We start from the raw sequence: 21,734 nt of genomic DNA on the forward strand, positions 1-21,734 counted from the left end.
TAAAGGCAATGAAGCATGCATGTCCGCATTGCACTAACAGGAGGATCAATGATCTGCACTCTCAAGCATAACTAATTCCACCCCTCTGAACTTCACTTCTGGTTCGGAGGGTCGGGGGGAGGGGGGGGGAGAGAAATGGAGGGAGGGAAGAAGAGGGGTTCGTCGTGTGGGGGTGTGTGAAAAGAGATGGTAGGGAAGGAAGGAGACAGGCATGAGGGAATAGGGAGATGGACTGTAGACGGATGGGGAAAAAGTGGGAGAGGGACAGACAAAGAGAGTGGAGAGAGGAAAGAGAGACAGAGACAGGGAGAGGCAGACAGAGACAGAGATGAAAAAGATACAGAGAGAGAGAGAAAGGAGAAACGAAAGTGAAATAAGCGAAATCTTCATTTCAATATGGTAAAGATATAAGAATATGCTTTTTTTTTTTACATCCGACCCTCTGTGCAGTGACGTACTTTGTACTGTACACATCACCGCCTTTGGTTGGTACTGGTGGGGTGTATGATTCAATGTCCAAAAGCAAACCGACAGATACCAAAAGGTCGCACGGCGACATTACTACGTCAGCGGTCACAGGGTGACATCATTACATCAAAGGTCACAGGGCAACACTGTCCCACCAATAAGGTCATACAGCTATATATATTCATTACATCGTCGGTGACGTGGTGGCATCACTATATCAAATTCTGTACCACCGGTTACACGCTGAAATGGTCCCATTGTGACGTCATTACACCACAGGTCACATCATTACACCAAAGTTTCCAATGTGACGTCATGACACCAAAGGTCACACGGTGACATCATTACACCAAACGTCCTACGTTGAAATAACTATGTAGATCACAACGCAGCAGTCATATCAATGAGTAGACGCTTTTTTCTTTTCTTTTTAACTGACGTGCAGATTACTAACAAACAAATGGACAGGCACACTGACTGAAAAACAGACCACATTCAGAGACCAGAACTACCAGCTACAGAGACCGAAGAGAGACTGATAGACATGCAGACAGCAAGACAGAGACCAGAACTACCAGCCACAGAGACCGAAGAGAGACTAATAGACATGCAGACAGCAAGACAGAGACCAGAACTACCAGCCACAGAGACCGAAGAGAGACTGACAGACATGCAGACAGCAAGACAGAGACCAGAACTACCAGCCACAGAGACCGAAGAGAGACTAATAGACATGCAGACAGCAAGACAGAGACCAGAACTACCAGCCACAGAGACCGAAGAGAGACTGACAGACATGCAGACAGCAAGACAGAGACCAGAACTACCAGCCACAGAGACCGAAGAGACACTGACAGACATGCAGACAGCAAGACAGAGACCAGAACTACCAGCCACAGAGACCGAAGAGAGACTGACAGACATGCAGACAGCAAGACAGAGACCAGAACTACCAGCCACAGAGACCGAAGAGACACTGACAGACATGCAGACAGCAAGACAGTCACAGACATACTCGTACGTGAGACACCCACATACCCGTGCACGCACGCACTTACACATACGCACGCATGCACTTACGAACGCACAGAGACTGACAGACGGACACACACACACACACACACACACACACACACACTCACACACACACACGAAGCTGCAAACCAGACACAAGAGAAAAACCAGACTCTCGTCGAGTGAGAAGGCCACGAAGGACAAGCAGCACACAGCCTACCTTGATGAGCTTGGCGATGAGCTCGGCTCCCCTTGCCGACAGACTGCATCCCGTCAGGTTGATGCTGGTGATCTTGTTGTTGCCCTTCAGCCCTTTACAGATCACTGAAAATCATGACAACAATAACAATCAATATAACAGCAACAGGAACAATAATAACAATAATAACCACAATAACGACAACAAAATAATGATTATAAATGGTGACCTTGTTGCCCTCGTGTCCTGTCCAGATCACTGAAAAACAGTTAATAAGATATTCTCTTCTTTACTGTCATATTTTCATGTATATTAGTCTATTAGACTGTGTATGTGTGAATACTTAAAGGTTTAAATGAGTGTGTATGTGCTTTTTTGATTTTCGATTCTGTAGGGGGTGTGGGGGGGGGGGGGATGCGGTGCGGCGGGGCGGGACGGGGCGGGGCGAGGCGTGCGCGTGTATGTGTGTCTGTGTTTTTGTTTTTTTTATGGTGTTATTGTTGTTGTGGTTGTTTTTGTTGTGCATGTGCTCAAGCGCCTGCGTGCGTGCATGCTTGTGTGTGTGTGTGTGTGTGTGTGTGTGTGTGTGTGTGTGTGTGTGTGTGTGTGTGTTTGTGAGTGTGTGTTTGTGTGTGTGTGTGGGGGGGGGGGGTGTATGTGTGTCTCTGTGTGTGTGTGTCTGTGTGAACGCATTTCCGTTGCACAAAAAAGATGGGGAAAAAAAACCCTTGCCAAACAGTTGGTGAGAATCATGTCCATACGTTCGATGCCTGAACTCAAAATCTCCGACTGGTCCCGACACATTCCATGTGTGTCCCCGTTATTCCCAGTTTTTATTCCCCTTGCCTTGGAAACGGGGCGACTAGAAATACGCCTGGCAGATTTATGCACATTTGATGGAGTTATCAGCATGCCTTTCTTTTTTAGCCCTGAGCAAAAGATAACAGTGTGAACCAAAGTAAAGTAATTCCTCGCCATGGTTTTCAAAGGTTCAGTGCTGAGACTGAAAATATGGCAAGATTTAGAAAGAGAGTGAGAGAGAGAGAGAGGAAAAAAAAAGGGGGGGGGGTTGTGGGGGCGGGTGGGGGGGTGGAACGTGTGTGCTTACATGAGTTTGTGTGAATAATGTGTGTGCATGTGCATGTGCGTATGTGTGTGTGTGTGTGTGTGTGTGTGTGTGTGTGTGTGTGTGTGTGTGTGTGTGTGTGTGTGTGTGTTGTGCATATATGCACCCGCTTGCTTTGAGTTCCAACAAACAGGGTTTCTGTTCACGGGTGGAACATCATCAGCCAAACGAAAACCACAGGGAAACTCCCCCTTGCTATAAATTATGGACCTGGTAACGCGAAACGTTCTCTTCATCTCCCTCTCCCTCTCTGGCGCTTCCTTCCCTTCCCACAACCATCCTCTCTCTCTCTCTCTCTCTCTCTCTCTCACTCACACACACACACACACACACACACACACACACACACACACAGAGGAAAAGAAAGAGGAGGTGTCTGTAGTTGTTAGAGAAACACAGAACATAAAGGAGAGATATAGTTAAAAAAAAAAATAAATAAAAATAAATAAATCTCTTTTTTTAAAACTACAATTGCTTCGCAGTGCACAAGGGGGGCGGGGGATGGGCTGGGTAGTAAAGAACAATTATTGTTGTTTTTGTAATTTCGTTGCTTTTGATGCTGCGAAAAGAGTGAGAGAGAAAAAAGGAGAAAATCAAGGAATTAATATGCAAACAAAACATCCAAGCACATTCACTGCCTTTAAACTGATTGTGGGCTGGAAAATAAGATGTAAGATTTCCATGCGCACATTACGTAAACTCGTGCAGTGACAGACAGACAGAGAGACAGAGACACAGAGAGACACACACAGAGAGAAACGAAACCAACACGCACACACCCGAAAGAAGGGACCACAACACACAGCCAGTGAAGAAGCAAACAACCCAGACTATCAAAAACCAACTACCCCCAAACTTCCCCTTCCCAGCTCCCAGACCAATGAATATGCAAATACAACGCATCATCACAAAGGAACCGTCCAACCAAAACCAAATCACGAATCAAGGATCGCCACATGAAGGACAACAATCTGTCCATGAATATCGAGGCCTCTGAAAATCCCGAGGAGATTGTATATCAACAAGCAACTTTGTTTCCATGCACAAACGCATGAGCGCGCAAGAAGCAGCGGGGGGGGGGGGTGGAGGATGGGAAGAGGAGGGAGAAATCAAGCCCAAAAAAAGGAAAATGTTCACGGCGCCACAATGCGATGCTGCACGTGGCAACACCAAGACTGCATCTGAATTGATCTCATTATCCGCATAAAGCCTGATTCGAACGCCATAAAAACAAGAAAAATTACAGCAAAAAAGTCGAAAGTCTACGAAAAAAAGAAAAATACCGACCTCTCTCATGATGCTAATCAGAAAAAGAACGATATAAAAAAAAAGAAAAAGGAGAGAAGAAACCAAAGAAGAAAATGCCTGAAGAAAAATCCAGCACGGCATAATTCTGTCACTTATGCAAATCCGGAAAGAAATTAGAGACAGATGAAATATGGGCACAGACAAGAACAAAGCCATTCATACTTTTAGCTCGCTCTTTCTTCTTCTTTAACTATCATTTTCTCTCTCAACCAAAGAGAACGACTTTCCGTGTACAGCTGTGCTAAAGATCTCCCTTAAGTCCACACCACCCCTCTCCTTCCCTCCCTCTCTCTTGACCCCCCCCCCCCCCTCCCCTCATCCCCCACCTACCCCCTCGCTGTGGTTCAGATCTCCGCTCCACACCACTCTCACCTCTCTCTCTCCTTCTCTTGTCTTCCTCTTCTTTCTCTCTGTTACGAATTTCATCTGTACTCTTTGGGGATATGGGGAGGACATTACCAACAACCAATCCAGTAACAGACAGAATGCACTGTCAAAACTAATTCATTTTTTCACGCGGTTAATGCATGGGGAAATTAAAAACAACAAAAACATACAAACAAACCAAACAAAAAAAATAACAAAAAACCAACAACAAAAACATGGAAGAAAGATGGAATACGCAGAACTTCATTCCAATGAAAAAATGTTTAAGTTCCCTTAACTTAAGACAGACTGATCGAAGATATTTCTAACAATATGTCGATACTAATTGTTTTGTATCAAACTTGTACTGGTACTGCAATTTTTCATGTTTCATCTTTTGTTCTTGTATTTCAATATGTGAGCTTTTCTTTCCTGAGACAGATGCATGCGTGCTAATAACACTAATACAAAGAAAATTACTTTTTGCGTGTCTTAAAAAATTAAACAGAGAGGAGATAAAGTGTTTGAATCAACTTCTCCGTTCTTTCTTTGCTTTTCAAACTTCAGCTGATTGTTCTTACCTTTACTGGCTTTAGCCACTTCAAGCTTCGTTTTACAAAACAAAAATCAGCAGGTTTTCTAAGTTTCTATTTCTTTTCTCGTTATCTATTTTATCATTATGTTATTCTTTTAACTATTTGTTGTTTATTTCACCACTATCATTATTCATTTATTGAAATTTATTCATTCATCTATTTTTTTATGTAATCGTAGACCAGTCTCTTTCCTTCCAACAGCACATTTCGAATATCTGTAAAGTTGCCTATTTGGAACTGCGTAGAATCAGCTCTATCCGCCACTATCTCTCAACCGATGCAACCAAGACACTTGTATGCTCTCTGGTTCTCTCGAGATTGGATTACTGCAACTCTCTTTTGGCCGGCCTTCCCAAATGTCTATTAGACAGACTCCAACGAATTCAGAATAACGCTGCCAGACTCATTTGCAGAGCTTCTAAATTTGACCATGTTTCTCCTCTCCTTCAGTCTCTCCACTGGTTGCCTGTTTCTGATCCACTCTGACCTTTTCTGCAGTCAACGGTCTGGCCCAAAGTATCTTTCTATACCCCGTCTCGCCAGCTCCGTTCTTCCTCTGATACTCGACTTCTCAGGATACCTCAAGTCAGAAGTAAGTCCTATGGACACAGATCGTTTTCTTTTCAACCGCCAAAGACGTGGAACAAGCTCCCTGATAACCTCCGTCATTCTCATTCCCTGGCACCTTTAAATCTCGTCTCAAAACTCACCTTTTCCCTCAGCAGTAAGTTCAATTGTGGCAGGTCGACTTCCTGTGCCTTAGCTGTGCTTGACTATGTGCGTATACATATTTATGTATACATAACTAGATGCATGTATATGAATGTGCATTGTATGTGCGTGTGTTTATGTAAGTTTGTGCCTGCCTATGTGTGCGTATGTGTTAGGGTAGCTGTTAGATACACATGTATGTTAAAATATGTATGCACACTGTGTGTGTGTGTGTGTGTGTGTGTGTGTGTGTGTGTGTGTACAGTCACATTTTTGTGTGTGTATGTAACATTGATGTAATGTTTTATGTTAACAAAGGCGTTTTTGTAAAGCACCAAGAGCAGATTTCTGGATAGTGTGCTATATAAGTATCCATTATTATTATCATTATTCTTTTGACAATAATAGTCGGGTGGGATGATAATGTTCCATTAATTTGTGCTTTGGATATTTGATCATACATGATACTCGGTACAAATAACACCCATATTGCAAACCGCAAGAATTTTAACACCTTGATTTTCTATCACTACCTAATCAAAATCACAACAAAAGTTCATCATTATTGTTGTTTAGTTGTAGTTACTATCGTATACATGTTTCCCACGACCACCCCCCTCCCTCCGTTTATTTCCATTTCTCTCTCTCTCTCTCTCTCCAATGTCCCCCCTGTCACTCTCCATCACAACCCCTCTTCCCCCACACTCTCCTCCCACTGCCACTCCACACTTCAAGACTTAGGGTTCGTGTATCAGTGCGGGTCAGAGACCTTCACAATACACCATGCGTCAGTGTCAGTGTCAGTGTCTTCTTCCATTACGGCAATCAACATATTCGTTCATGATTTTGTGTAGTGGTTGGTGCATGCTGGGTATTCATTTTCTGTGTTGCCTCAACACCGCATCCCCCCCTGTCTCTGTCTCTCTCCCTCCTCTCTCTAGCCTCCCTCTCTCTTCCGTCCAGCCCTATGTATCTTTCCCTTCTTCCCTCACTCTCTTTCTCACTCTCCTCATCCCTCTCTCCCTCTTGCTTCCCCCCTCCTTCTCATATTCCAGTCGCCTACACGCCTCCAAACCTCATCAATCAATGCCTGCCTCACAGAGATCAATAAACGTCTCAAACAAGGAGTGAAGGGGAACCCTGATCTGAACTGAACCATGATAAAGAATTTGTCTTGTCTTCCTGCCTTTCTCCTTCTGTTTCCATCTCTCCTCTCACTCACTCTCTCTTTCTTTTTCCCAGTCTCTCTTCCTTCTCTTGTCTCTCCCTCCTTCCCTCTTTCTCCCTTCATCCCCGTCCCTCCTTCCTCTTTCCTCTTTCTGTCTCTTCCTATCTCACTCCCCCTATCTTCCTCTGCATTTTTCCTTCACTCATTTCTTCCACCTCTCCCTCACTCTCTTCTTTCCTCCTCTATTTCTTTCTCTACCTCCTCTCTTTGTCTTTCCTCCCTCCCAATCTCGGTCTGATTCACAGAGATCAATGAAGGCCTCACTCAACAAGCAGTGGCGAGGAAGAAAGACCCAACCCTCATCTGAACGAAAGCATAATTCTCGGCGTGTTTTCACTGATCCCCATTTCGCCTCTTCTTATCTTTGTCTTCTTCCTCTTCTTTATTCTTTTTCTTTCTTTTCCCCCCGTTTCTTCTTCCTTCATCTCCTGTTTCTTTCTGTCTTCTGTTTGCTTGGGTTTTCTTTGTCATAATTTTCTTCTTTTTATTTCATCATCCCTGTCTTTCTCTTTCTTTCTTTCACTGATCATGGTTTTGCCTCGTTTTCGTATATATTCATCTTTCTTCTTCTTCTTTTTATATTCTTTATTCACTTCTAACTCTTCATCGCCTTTTTCTTTTATTATTCTTTTCGTCTTTCTTCTTCTTATGATTTTTTTCTGTCTTCTTTTTTGTTATTTCGTTTGTTTGTTTTTCTTCTCATCAGCATCAGCTCTGAAGAGCTCTGGAACAGTTCAATTTCAACATCGGGGTTCTTACAGGTTTTCAGTCCTGAAAATGAATAAGTAAAAAAAAAAAAAGAAGAAACATTGAAAGCACCATATGCTAAAACTTAAAATCGTTAAGAAACCCGAATAACATTTGAGTGCTGACATTTAATTCACAGAGATTCTTACAAGATCTTATATATATATATATATATATATATATATATATATATATATATATATATGTGTGTGTGTGTGTGTGTGTGTGTATATATATATATATATATATATATATATATATATATATATATATATATATATATATATTTGAATAAATGATGATTATTGCAGTTTAAATTTAAATAGAAGAGGAAAAGTTCGCAGCTGTTCCTTATCATCGACAGAAAATATTTTTGTTGTTGTAAAAAGTCATACAAAAGCCAACATTTTTACAAACCTTCGATCATTTCAAAAGACTATTCAGGACCGAAAAAAAAGTCTTCTTTTTTTTAAAATACAAAGTCTTAAAACTCTAAACCCTGTAAGAACCCTCAACCAAGATGTCTGCCGGTGTAGAGCCTGGAAATAACTTAAGCATCGTTTTGACTCCACTGGTGTAGGTCCAAAAACACTCCCCTTATTTCAGGGCAGTCCATTTCGCCAACTCTGTCCCAGATCCATAATAAATCCTTTTTTTCTTCTTTGTTCCCCCAATTTGAATATCTTTCTTTTATTCTATCTTTAAGCGTGTCATAACAAGCATGTTTGGAAAGAAAATAAAACAAGACAAAAATCTTGAGGAGGGGTCATTTTGAGGCAGAACTAGACTGACTCAATACCATGTCCCCAAAAGACTTGTTCCAAAATGACAACCCATATTTTTGTTGCCCCAAAATGCACCCCGCTTGTGTTTTTGTGGAGTTAAAATGGCGTTTCCCTGAGTGACTGTAGAGTGGAAAAGATAGCAGTCCACACTGACTCATCATGGAGTACCAAAGGGAGCAGACATGGAGTGTGTTGGGGGCTTCCCCAAAATTGACTCCACCCTGTTTTGGGGTGTTTTTTTTACCAGTAATCTACTAATTTGTCCTTTCCGGTTGGTTTGATGGGAAAAAAAATCATTAATGGGCGTGGAATCATTTCAGGGCAAGGGTTGGAGTCTTCTTCCTGAGCTGATTTCTCAGTGGAGTCCTTCCAGGCCTTCCTCGGAATTATTCCATGGAGTTAATTTGGGGTCGGGGTCATTCTGGGGCGTGGCACCGGCCCCTCGCTTATCTCACTGTCACGGCTGAATACAGAACAGGAAGATCATCTGACAGAAAATGATGGTCCTCCCCCTCCCTCCTGTTTTTACATGCAGTAAAAGAAGGCAAGGGTATAGCTGTTACTTTGTATGCTCGTCCTGTCAGTTTATGACTGCCTGTATGTGTTGACCGGTGAAGCTGTAGCGGGGCGCTGGCGGAGAGGTCATGTGCCTCATTTCCTAGGAAGCGATCGTCCACAGGTTCCAGTCCCCTGTACACACCAGGTTGTTTACTACACCACCAACTCTCTACTGCGCTATACACTGAGTCTGAATAATAGTCTTTCGGATGAAACGATAAATTGAGGTCCCGTTTGCAACACGCACTTTGCGCACGTTAAAGAAACCATGGTAACAGACCTTACATGATAATAATTCAAGAATCTGCCTATAACTGTCACAATTAAGGTAAAAATGATTATAAACCCGATCAGGAAATGAGTTAAACAATCTGAAGGTTGTCTGCACGGGTGAAATAATCACCTGTCGTTAGCATTTTTGTTTTCACTTGACTGTCTCTTGTGTGTGTGTGTGACGTGACGCGATGGTTTTTTTGTTGTTGTTTTTTTGTTTTGTTTTGTTTTGTTTTTAATTATTGTTTTTGTTTGTTTTTGTTTTTGGTTGTTGTTTTGTTGTTGTTGTTTTTGTGGGGTTTTTTTTTTTTTGGGGGGGGGGGGGGTGTGTTTTTTTTTTGTTGTTTTTTTGTTTTTTGTTGTTGTTTTGTGTTGTTGTTTGTGTGTGTGTGTGTGTGTGTGTTTCCTAGTACTAGTATTAGTGCACTTGTTAACATATACGCAAATGAGACATTTTGAGTGGCATGGATATCTTATCTCATATTTGATGACGTATAAACATGATATATCTATATGTACACTTACTCACATTTGTATTGCCTGGAATACTTTACATGTGTCATTGTATTTTGCTTTCATTGTGTTTTCATCCGTTTCGTCATGTTCCCCCTTTCCTTTACACGTGTTTGTGCCAGTTGTCTATGTCATGAAAATGGAAATTAAAAACACGTTTACAAAAAAAAAGAAACCATGGTAACAGAAGACATTTCACTGGCAACTTATGTACAGAATTCCTTTTTGGTAGTAAAACAAAAGTAGTTTCAAACAGAAAACGGCGGTGTTGTACTGTAGTGGCGCGCTGTCCCCATGGAGTACAACTTGCATTCTACACAGTGCAATCTGTTGTGATAAAAAGTAAAATAATACAATACACTGCCATACGATACGATACAAATCTGGCACACTGATCAGTTCCAATGTTTTCATGGTTTTAAGGAAACGAGATGACCCCTTGATCCATCCACAAATGGCAACGAATGAAAATTTCAGCGGATAGTGTAAATACACAATGTGACATGGAGAGGATATTTTATCTGTGGATAATCCCTAGGCTTTTTTTTTTTTTTTTTTTTTTCCACTAGCGACCTCAGCAGCACTGCATTTGCAAAGTATTAAGGGTTTACAATGTTCCACAAAGTCTTTGGAATTAGAGTGAGACTTGGGAAAATTCTTCACGCTCAGAAAACTGCCCTGTTATAACTCGAATGGGGAATAACTCCAAAGGGAGTGTTTCTGGTCAGACGCCAGGAGAGGCAGTCAAAACGATGCCTGGTGTTATTTTCAGGAGCCACGCAGTGTTGCACAACCAATCAGCTTCACAGCGCACGGTTTGCCCGGCAGTGAAACTTCTGATCTGTGAGGTTTAGAGTCAGACTCAGGAACATACCAAGCAAAACTTGGCGCTGCAAAAGCCTTTTGTGCAACCCGGCCCAGTTCTCCATTTCAGTAAACACTGTCCTCAAACCAAGACCGCAAATCTGGGCGTGATCAGCGGCCAAACACAGACATACGGACAGGCATACAGACAGAAAAAGCAAACAAAGCAAACGCAATACACTCCCCCTTATGTGTATGTATATGCGCATGCGCGCACAAATATGTGTATATGTGTGATCGTGAGGAGGTGGGGTTGGGGGTTGGTAGGCGGGGTTGGGGGTTGGTAGGCGGGGGTGGGAGGGGGGGGCGGGCATGTGTGTTAATATGATTGTCCGTCTGCACGAGCGTGTGCGCTCATGTGTGTATCCGTGATTGCGTAGGCAGAACATGTGTGTGCCAAGGCTGATGTGAATTGACAGGTGATCCATCATTCACCAACAGCCTGGTCACCAAAGCGTGCAACGAGACAAGGAGAGTATCACATTGCTGCCATTTCCGTATCACATCCCCACCCCACACAACCTCCCTCTCCCCAACCCTTCTCCCACACAAGCTGAACTGCACAGAGCAAACACAAAGTGCTTGCTGCCAAAGTGCTGATTCCTCAGTGCAAACAAGTCCTCAAATAAAGAAAAAAAATCACAAGGACAGAGCTCTTTCTCAATACTATAATGGTCCAGAAGTGTGTTTTGTGCTGATTCCACAGTGCTGACAATTCAAAGAAGCAAGGTATAAACTGCCCTTGTCAGTCCGTAACTGGATTTCCCAGTTCAGTTCTTAAAACACTCTCAAAATACACCTCTTCGTGCTGCCTACCATCCCACTGATTAATGTGCTTCTTGAACTTTTGTGTGTGTGTGTGTGAGAGAGAGAGAGAGAGAGAGAGAGAGAGAGAGAGTGAGTGTGTGTGTGTGTGTGTGTGTGTGTGTGTGTGTGTGTGTGAGAGAGAGAGAGTGAGAGAGAGAGAGAGAGAGAGAGAGAGAGTGTGTGTGTGTGTGTGTGTGTGTGTGTGTGTGTGTGTGTGTGTGTGTGTGTGTGTGTGTGTGTGTGTGTGTGCGTGCGCGCGCGCGCGCGTGTGTGTGTGTGAGTGACTATAATCCACACATATATGCCTTTTATTGTAAACACCACGAGCTCCCTGTCTGGGAGGCATGATCGTCAATCTGCATTATTCCACAAACCTCGCCAGTACAGGGCTAACATTTCGTTGCCCTTGACTTAACGGAATGGTATGGCCGTTGCATTATTAATATCACCTCAATCAGCCAGTGCGACGGGTGCAACAGGCGGGTGGTTAAAGCGTTGGACTTTCATCAGTCTGGGGATCTTGGGTTCGAATCCCGGCCAGTCATGGCGCCTGGTGTGGAGACATGTCAACCGATGTGCAGACAGTTCTGCCCATGCCTGAACCATACTCATGATACACGGCATGTAGAATATCAAATATGCACGTTAGAAATTCTGCGACCGGTGGACTGAGGAAAGAAGGCCACACCCTGACAACGGAAAGTGGCTCCTGCACGGGGGTGGGGTTGAATATGGTCACGCACGTAAACGCCCACTTGTTGATGTATACGAGTGAATGCCGTGGGAGCTGTAGCCCTCGAGAGCAGAAGGAGGGCATCAATGCCTGAACAATTCGCCAACTCCACACATGCAGAAAAAAAATCTCAACATGCTGGGGAATCGTATGGGAGAGAGAAAAAGCAGAAATATGTCATAGAGAAGGAGGTGGAAACTCCCCAACAGTTTCTGTTCTATGAGAAAGAAAACGCTCGCGCGCGCAGTCACACCTCTCCCCCACCCTCACCCCTCTCTCCTTCAGCAGCCAAAGCCAGCACAGAAACCCCCCAGTTGTCTGAAGACCGAAGGTACCCTGTAACTCTTAAAGGCAATGCACTGCCCAAAGAGGACAGACACCCCCCCCCCCTCCCCTTCCCCACCAGCATCCATCATTTGAACAGTTCAATGCACCACATCATTAATCAGATCCACCTCCACCCTCCCCCGATTCCCCTCCCAACCCCTACTCCCTGCTCCATGCGCCTGACAAATATCCCATTTCATCCCACCCCAGGCCTCTCCGCACTCCCCCCCCCCCCCCCCACCACACACACACACACACGGCCATCACCACACCGTCCCTCAATCCTTTTTGGCTGTCACCGTAAAAATAAGAAAAAGGGGGGGGAAAAAACGCAGGGAAAAAACAGCTTTGCGTCTGACAGGGTGCGATACATTCCACTGCACGAAGAACATATTTCTGTTCCTTCTTTGGGAAATCGGTCAATAATATCAATAAATAAATAAAAGTCACTTATAAGACGATAACACGAACATAATATTATTAATAAATAAATCACTAAATGGAGAAATAACTGAATAAATAAACAAAAAGAAAAGAAAAATGGGAGCAACTGTTCACAGAGTTCTTATTCCATAACCACCTACCATACAGATAGTAAGAAGTTTTTCCTCTTCCCACCAACAGATTCCAGTCATTTTTGTTTGTTTCTCAGACGACAAGTGGTCCTGGGACAATGTTTCTTTCCGGTTTCGTTCTGCCATCTAGCTTCTTGAGACATTCAATTCTGAAATGTCTGCACAGTTTCCTAGCCTCTCTACACAGACACACCACTCCTTCACAACCCATTCCTCCTCAATTGTTTCAGTGCCGAGATGGTCCCTTCCTCACACAAACCTATCATGGTATATGGATATTCACACACACACACACACACACACACACACACACACACACACATGCGTGCGCGTGCTCACAGAAACACACCGGAGAGAGGCAAAGAAAACAGTCCACACCAGAGCAGCAAGAAGCCCAGACATCCGTAAACACTGATCGAATATGAATGAGCAATTGTCCATGAAAAGAGATAACACAGGCAAATAATGGTGTGAGTGAGAAGTAAGATAAGCGTTTCAAAAAAAGACGTTGCCCCTTGCAGTAGGCTGGGCTATAGTCTGTATTGTATCGCATTGTATTGCATTGCATTGCATTGTATTGTACTATTATCTTGTCGCAACAATTTTCTCTGTGTGAAATTCGGGCTGGGCAGCGCGTCGCTACATTGAGAACGCCACCCCCTTTTTTTCTGCCTGCTAGTGTACTTGTTTCCCTATCAAAGTGGATTCTTCTGAAGGATTTGCCAAGTACAACCCTCCTGTTGCCATGAATTCTTTTGCATAAGGCACATGGGTTCTCGACCTATCGTTTCATCCGAATGACTAGCGTCCAGACCACCACTCAAGGTCTAGTGGAGGGGAGGGTGGGGGCCGGCGAGGGGGGGGGGGGGATACTGGAGGAGTGTGGGATTCGAACCAGTGCGCTCAGTTTCTCTGGCTTCCTATGCAGACGCGTTACCCCCAGACCAACACTCCACACTTTTAATTCATTTAGAAAATATTCATGCTCCCAGATTTTGAATCCGTGGAGCTTGCAGTGTCAGAGGCCATCTTATTTAAAGAAACACTTCACTGTTCATTTTGCTTTCTGTCATGCCCTTTCCAGCTTTAAATGTGTCAGTACACACGCTTACAGTTACACTCGTACCATGGACACACACGCACTCCTAGGAACGCATGCCCTTTTCGTTAACACTATGACTCAATTTTCATGTTCATTTTTCAAAGCTACTTGATTGATACTTTTTTCTTCTGGATACAATACAGTACAAATACAATATAATACAGAATCAAACCGCTTCATGAGAGCTGAATGGAAAACTAATGCCAGAAGACAACTGGAATGTTCTTTAGACTCTCATCACTTGTCTTCGCATGCTACATTTCTGTCCCGATTCATCTCACACAAACACAAAATAGTCCACACACATGCATGCGAAACCTTACATAAGCGAGTACACATTCAATTCAATACAAACTGCATCAAAACCATTCTGTATGTAGGATCCAGCCTCCCTCTCAATAAACTGGCGTTCCCTGTAATCCATCAGCACAGATACATAAACAGAATAAGCCCCATAGTGGCTGTGTATTCTGGATGAGCAGTCTGCGAGCAACGCTGCTGAGATGACATAGAAAAAGTCGTTAAAAAAAACAAAAAAACATGGGGGGTGGACAGAAGATGCAGCAAGAACATTCAGAACCACAGGTTAAACACCGCCAAGCATGAAGATGAAAGGGAACAGGCCAGCGGCAACAACGGAGACAAACGAATCAAGACAGAAAGATAGCAGCAGCAAAAACTGAAACAGGAAACGGAAACTTCCCAACCGTTCAAGGAGAAATAAACCACTCCTATCCCACAACGTGTTGGAAGCAGACATAACACAGCGGAAGGAGATAACACAATGGAAAGAACAAGACACAACACAGTGGAAAGAGACAATGCAGTGGAAAGCGACACAACACAGTAAAAAGAGACAACACAGTGCAAAGAGACACAGCACAGTGGAAAGAAGAAGACACAACAACTAGAAAGAGACAATGCACTGGAAGAAGACACAACACAGCAGAAAAGAGACACAACGCGGTCGAAAGTGATACAACAACAAAGGAGACACAACATAGTGAAAGGAAGCAGACACAACACAGTGAAAGGAAGCAGTCACAACACAGAGGAAGGAAGGATATACAACACAGAGGAATGAAAAAACACAACACAGTGGAAGGAGGCACAACACAGCGGAAGGAAGGAGACACAACACAGTAGAAGAAAGGAGACAACACAGAGGAAAAAGACACAACACAGAGGAAGGAAGGAGACACAACACAGAGGAATGAAGGAGACACAACACAGTGGAATGAAGGAGACACAACACAGTGGAAGGAAGGAGACACAACACAGTGGAAGGAAGGAGACACAACGCAGTGGAAGACACAACACAGTGGAAGGAAGGAGACACAACACAGTGGAAGGAAGGAGACACAACACAACGGAAGGAAGGAGACACAACACAGTGGAAGGAAGGAGACACAACACAGAGGAATGAAGGAGACACAACACAACGGAAGGAAGGAGACACAACACAGAGGAAGGAGACACAACATAGTGGAAGGAAGGAGACACAACACAGAGGAAGGAAGGAGACACAACACAGAGGAAGGAGACACAACACAACGGAAGGAAGGAGACACAACACAGTGGAATGAAGGAGACACAACACAGAGGAAGGAAGGAGACACAACACAACGGAAGGAAGGAGACACAACACAACGGAAGGAAGGAGACACAACACAGTGGAAGGAAGTAGACACAACACAGAGGAAGGAAGGAGACACAACACAGAGGAAGGAGACACAACACAGTAGAAGGAAGGAGACACAACACAACGGAAGGAAGGAGACACAACACAGTGGAAGGAAGGAGGCACAACACAGAGGAAGGAAGGAGACACAACGCAGTGGAAGGAAGGAGACACAACACAGAGGAAGGAGACACAACACAGTAGAAGGAAGGAGACACAACACAACGGAAGGAAGGAGACACAACACAGTGGAAGGAAGGAGGCACAACACAGAGGAAGGAAGGAGACACAACGCAGTGGAAGACACAACACAGTGGAAGGAAGGAGAAACAACACAGTGGAAGGAAGGAGACACAACACAGTGGAAGGAAGGAGACACAACACAGAGGAAGGAGACACAACACAGTGGAAGGAAGGAGGCACAACACAAAGGAAGGAAGGAGACAAAACACAGTGGAAGGAAGGAGACACAACACAGTGGAAGGAGACACAACACAGTGGAAGGAATGAGACACAACACAACGGAAGGAAGGAGACACAACACAGAGGAAGGAAGGAGACACAACACAGTGGAAGGAAGGAGACACAACACAAAGGAAGGAAGGAGACACAACACAGTGAAAGGAAGGAGACACAACACAAAGGAAGGAAGGAGACACAACACAGTGGAAGGAAGGAGACACAACGCAGTGGAAGACACAACACAGTGGAAGGAAGGAGAAACAACAAAGTGGAAGGAAGGAGACACAACACAGTGGAAGGAAGGAGACACAACACAGAGGAAGGAGCCACAACACAGTGGAAGGAAGGAGGCACAACACAGAGGAAGGAAGGAGACACAACACAGTGGAAGGAAGGAGACACAACGCAGTGGAAGACACGACACAGTGGAAGGAAGGAAAAACAACACAGTGGAAGGAAGGAGACACAACACAGTGGAAGGAAGGAGACACAACACAGAGGAAGGAGACACAACACAGTGGAAGGAATGAGACACAACACAGAGGAAGGAAGGAGACACAACGCAGTGGAAGACACAACACAGTGGAAGGAAGGAGACACAACACAGTGGAAGGAAGGAGACACAACACAACGGAAGGAAGGAGACACAACACAGAGGAAGGAAGGAGACACAACGCAGTGGAAGACACAACACAGTGGAAGGAAGGAGACACAACACAGTAGAAGGAAGGAGACACAACACAACGGAAGGAAGGAGACACAACACAGTGGAAGGAAGGAGACACAACACAAAGGAAGGAAGGAGACACAACACAGTGGAAGGAAGGAGACACAACGCAGTGGAAGACACAACACAGTGGAAGGAAGGAGACACAACACAGAGGAAGGAGACACAACACAGAGGAAGGAAGGAGACACAACACAGTGGAAGGAAGGAGACACAAAACAACGGAAGGAAGGAGACACAACACAGAGGAAACATGGAGACACAACGCAAAGGAAGGAAGGAGACACAACACAATGGAAGGAAGGAGACACAACACAGAGGAAGGAAGGAGACACAACACAGTGGAAGGAGTCACAACACAGAGGAAGGAAGGAGACATAACACAATGGAGACACAACACAGAGGAAGGAAGGAGACAAAACACGGTGGAAGGAAGGAGACACAACGCAGTGGAAGACACTACACAGTGGATGGAAAGGAGACACAACACAGTGGAAGGAAGGAGACACAACACAATGGAAGGAGAAACAACACAGTGAAAGGAAGAAGACACAACACAGTGGAAGGAAGGAGACACAACGCAGTGGAAGACACAACACAGTGGAAGGAAGGAGAAACAACACAGTGGAAGGAAGGAGACACAACACAGTGGAAGGAAGGAGACACAACACAGAGGAAGGAGCCACAACACAGTGGAAGGAAGGAGGCACAACACAGAGGAAGGAAGGAGACACAACACAGAGGAAGGAGACACAACACAGTGGAAGGAAGGAGAAACAACACAGTGGAAGGAAGGAGACACAACACAGTGGAAGGAAGGAGACACAACACAGAGGAAGGAGCCACAACACAGTGGAAGGAAGGAGGCACAACACAGAGGAAGGAAGGAGACACAACGCAGTGGAAGACACAACACAGTGGAAGGAAGGAGACACAACACAGTGGAAGGAAGGAGACACAACACAGTGGAAGGAGACACAACACAGTGGAAGGAATGAGACGCAACACAACGGAAGGAAGGAGACACAACACAGAGGAAGGAAGGAGACACAACACAGTGGAAGGAAGGAGACACAACACAAAGGAAGGAAGGAGACACAACACAGTGAAAGGAAGGAGACACAACACAAAGGAAGGAAGGAGACACAACACAGTGGAAGGAAGGAGACACAACGCAGTGGAAGACACGACACAGTGGAAGGAAGGAAAAACAACACAGTGGGAGGAAGGAGACACAACACAGTGGAAGGAAGGAGACACAACACAGAGGAAGGAGACACAACACAGTGGAAGGAATGAGACACAACACAGAGGTAGGAAGGAGACACAACGCAGTGGAAGACACAAGACAGTGGAAGGAAGGAGACACAACACAGTGGAAGGAAGGAGACACAACACAACGGAAGGAAGGAGACACAACACAGAGGAAGGAAGGAGACACAACGCAGTGGAAGACACAACACAGTGGAAGGAAGGAGACACAACACAGTAGAAGGAAGGAGACACAACACAACGGAAGGAAGGAGACACAACACAGTGGAAGGAAGGAGACACAACACAAAGGAAGGAAGGAGACACAACACAGTGGAAGGAAGGAGACACAACGCAGTGGAAGACACAACACAGTGGAAGGAAGGAGACACAACACAGAGGAAGGAGACACAACACAGAGGAAGGAAGGAGACACAACACAGTGGAAGGAAGGAGACACAAAACAACGGAAGGAAGGAGACACAACACAGAGGAAACATGGAGACACAACACAGAGGAAGGAAGGAGACACAACACGGTGGAAGGAAGGAGACACAACGCAGTGGAAGACACTACACAGTGGATGGAAAGGAGACACAACACAGTGGAAGGAAGGAGACACAACACAATGGAAGGAGAAACAACACAATGGAAGGAAAGAGAAACAACACAGTGAAAGGAAGAAGACACAACACAGTGGAAGGAAGGAGACACAACGCAGTGGAAGACACAACACAGTGGAAGGAAGGAGAAACAACACAGTGGAAGGAAGGAGACACAACACAGTGGAAGGAAGGAGACACAACACAGAGGAAGGAGCCACAACACAGTGGAAGGAAGGAGGCACAACACAGAGGAAGGAAGGAGACACAACGCAGTGGAAGACACAACACAGTGGAAGGAAGGAGACACAACACAGTGGAAGGAAGGAGACACAACACAGAGGAAGGAGACACAACACAGTGGAAGGAATGAGACACAACACAGAGGAAGGAAGAAGACACAATGCAGTGGAAGACACAACACAGTGGAAGGAAGGAGACACAACACAGTGGAAGGAAGGTGACACAACACAACGGAAGGAAGGAGACACAACACAGTGGAAACATGGAGACACAACGCAGAGGAAGAAAGGAGACACAACACAATGGAAGGAAGGAGACACAACACAGTGGAAGGAGTCACAACACAGAGGAAGGAAGGAGACATAACACAAAGGAGACACAACACAGAGGAAGGAAGGAGACACAACACAGTGGAAGGAAGGAGACACAACGCAGTGGAAGACACTACACAGTGGATGGAAAGGAGACACAACACAGTGGAAGGAAGGAGACATAACACAATGGAAGGAGAAACAACACAATGGAAGGAAAGAGACACAACACAGAGGAAGGAAGAAGACACAACACAGTGGAAGGAGACACAACACAAGAGGAAGGAAGGAGACAAAACACAGAGGAAGGAAAGAGATACAACACAGAGGAAGGAGACACAACGCAAAGGAAGGAAGGAGACACAACACAGTGGAAGGAGACACAACACAGAGGAAGGAAGGAAGGAAGGAGACACAACACAGTGGAAGGAACGAGACAATGCAGTGGAAGACACAACACAGTGGAAGGAAGAAGACACAACACAGTGGAAGGAAGGAGAAACAACACAGTGGAAGGAAGGAGACACAACAAAGAGGAAGGAGACACAACACAGAGAAAGGAAGGAGACACAACACAGAGGAAGGAAGGAGACACAACACAGAGGAAGGAGACACAACACAGTGGAAGGAAGGAGACACAACACAGAGAAAGGAAAAAACACAACACAGAGGAAGGAAGGAGACACAACACAGAGGAAGGAGACACAACACAGTGGAAGGAAGGAGACACAACACAGTGGAAGGAAGGAGACACAACACAGTGGAAGGAAGGAGACACAACACAGAGAAAGGAAAAAACACAACACAGTGGAAGGAAGGAGACACAACACAGAGGAAGGAAGGAGACACAACACAGAGGAAGGAAGCAGACACAACACAGTGGAAGGAAGGAGACACAACACAGAGGAAGGAAGCAGACACAACACAGAGAAAGGAAAAAAACACAAGACAGTGGAAGGAAGGAGACACAACACAGAGGAAGGAGACACAACACATTGGAAGGAAGGAGATACAACACAGAGGAAGGAAGCAGACACAACACAGTGGAAGGAAGGAGACACAACACAGAGAAAGGAAAAAACAAAACACAGTGGAAGGAAGGAGACACAACACAGAGGAAGGAAGGAGACACAACACAGAGGAAGGAAGGAGATACAACACAGAGGAAGGAGACACAACACAGAGAAAGGAAAAAACACAACACAGTGGAAGGAAGGAGACACAACGCAGAGGAAGGAAGGAGACACAACACAGAGGAAGGAAGGAGATACAACACAGAGGAAGGAAGGAGATACAACACAGAGGAAGGAAGGAGACACAACACAGAGGAAGGAGACACAACACAGTGGAAGGAAGGAGACACAACACAGAGAAAGGAAAAAACACAACACAGTGGAAGGAAGGAGACACAACGCAGAGGACGGAAGGAGACACAACACAGAGGAAGGAAGGAGATACAACACAGAGGAAGGAAGGAGACACAACACAGAGGAAGGAAGGAGATACAACACAGAGGAAGGAAGCAGACACAACACAGTGGAAGGAAGGAGACACAACACAGAGGAAGGAAGGAGACACAACACAGAGGAAGGAAGGAGACACAACACAGTGGAAGGAAGGAGACACAACACAGTGGAAGGAAGGAGACAACACAGAGGAAGGAGACACAACACAGAGGAAGGAAGGAAACACAACACAGAGGAAGGAAGGAGACAACACAGAGGAAGGAAAGAGGCACAACACAGAGGAAGGAAGGAGACAACACAGAGGAAGGAGACAACACAGAGGAAGGAAGGATACAAAACACAGAGGAAGGAAAGAGACAAAACACAACAGAGGAAGGAAGGAGACAAAACACAGAGGAAGGAGTCACAACACAGAGGAAGGAAGGAGACACAATGCAGAGGAAGGAAGGAGACGCAACACAGAGGAAGGAAGGAGACACAACACAGAGGAAGGAAGGAGACACAACACAGAGGAAGGAAGGAGACACAACACAGTGGAAGGAAGGAGACACAACACAGTGGAAGGAAGGAGACAACACAGAGGAAGGAGACAACACAGAGGAAGGAAGGAAACACAACACAGTGGAAGGAGACAACACAGAGGAAGGAAGGATACAAAACACAGAGGAAGGAAAGAGACAAAACACAACAG

At 45.0% G+C, this 21,734-nt stretch overlaps 1 protein-coding gene across 2 annotated transcripts in view; it reads right to left on the reverse strand.

Annotated features, from left to right (window-relative positions):
* Positions 1-21,734, reverse strand: part of LOC143277886 (centrosomal protein of 78 kDa-like) — a 191,440-nt gene that overhangs the window by 152,246 nt on the left and 17,460 nt on the right. For both annotated transcript variants that reach the window (XM_076582838.1, XM_076582837.1), the window contains exon 6: positions 1,703-1,806. In XM_076582838.1, the coding sequence (XP_076438953.1) occupies positions 1,703-1,806 (104 nt within the window). The remainder of the gene's footprint in view (positions 1-1,702; positions 1,807-21,734) is intronic.

This window comes from Babylonia areolata, chromosome 35 (genome assembly GCF_041734735.1).
Source record: "Babylonia areolata isolate BAREFJ2019XMU chromosome 35, ASM4173473v1, whole genome shotgun sequence".
Taxonomy (NCBI): domain Eukaryota; kingdom Metazoa; phylum Mollusca; class Gastropoda; order Neogastropoda; family Buccinidae; genus Babylonia; species Babylonia areolata.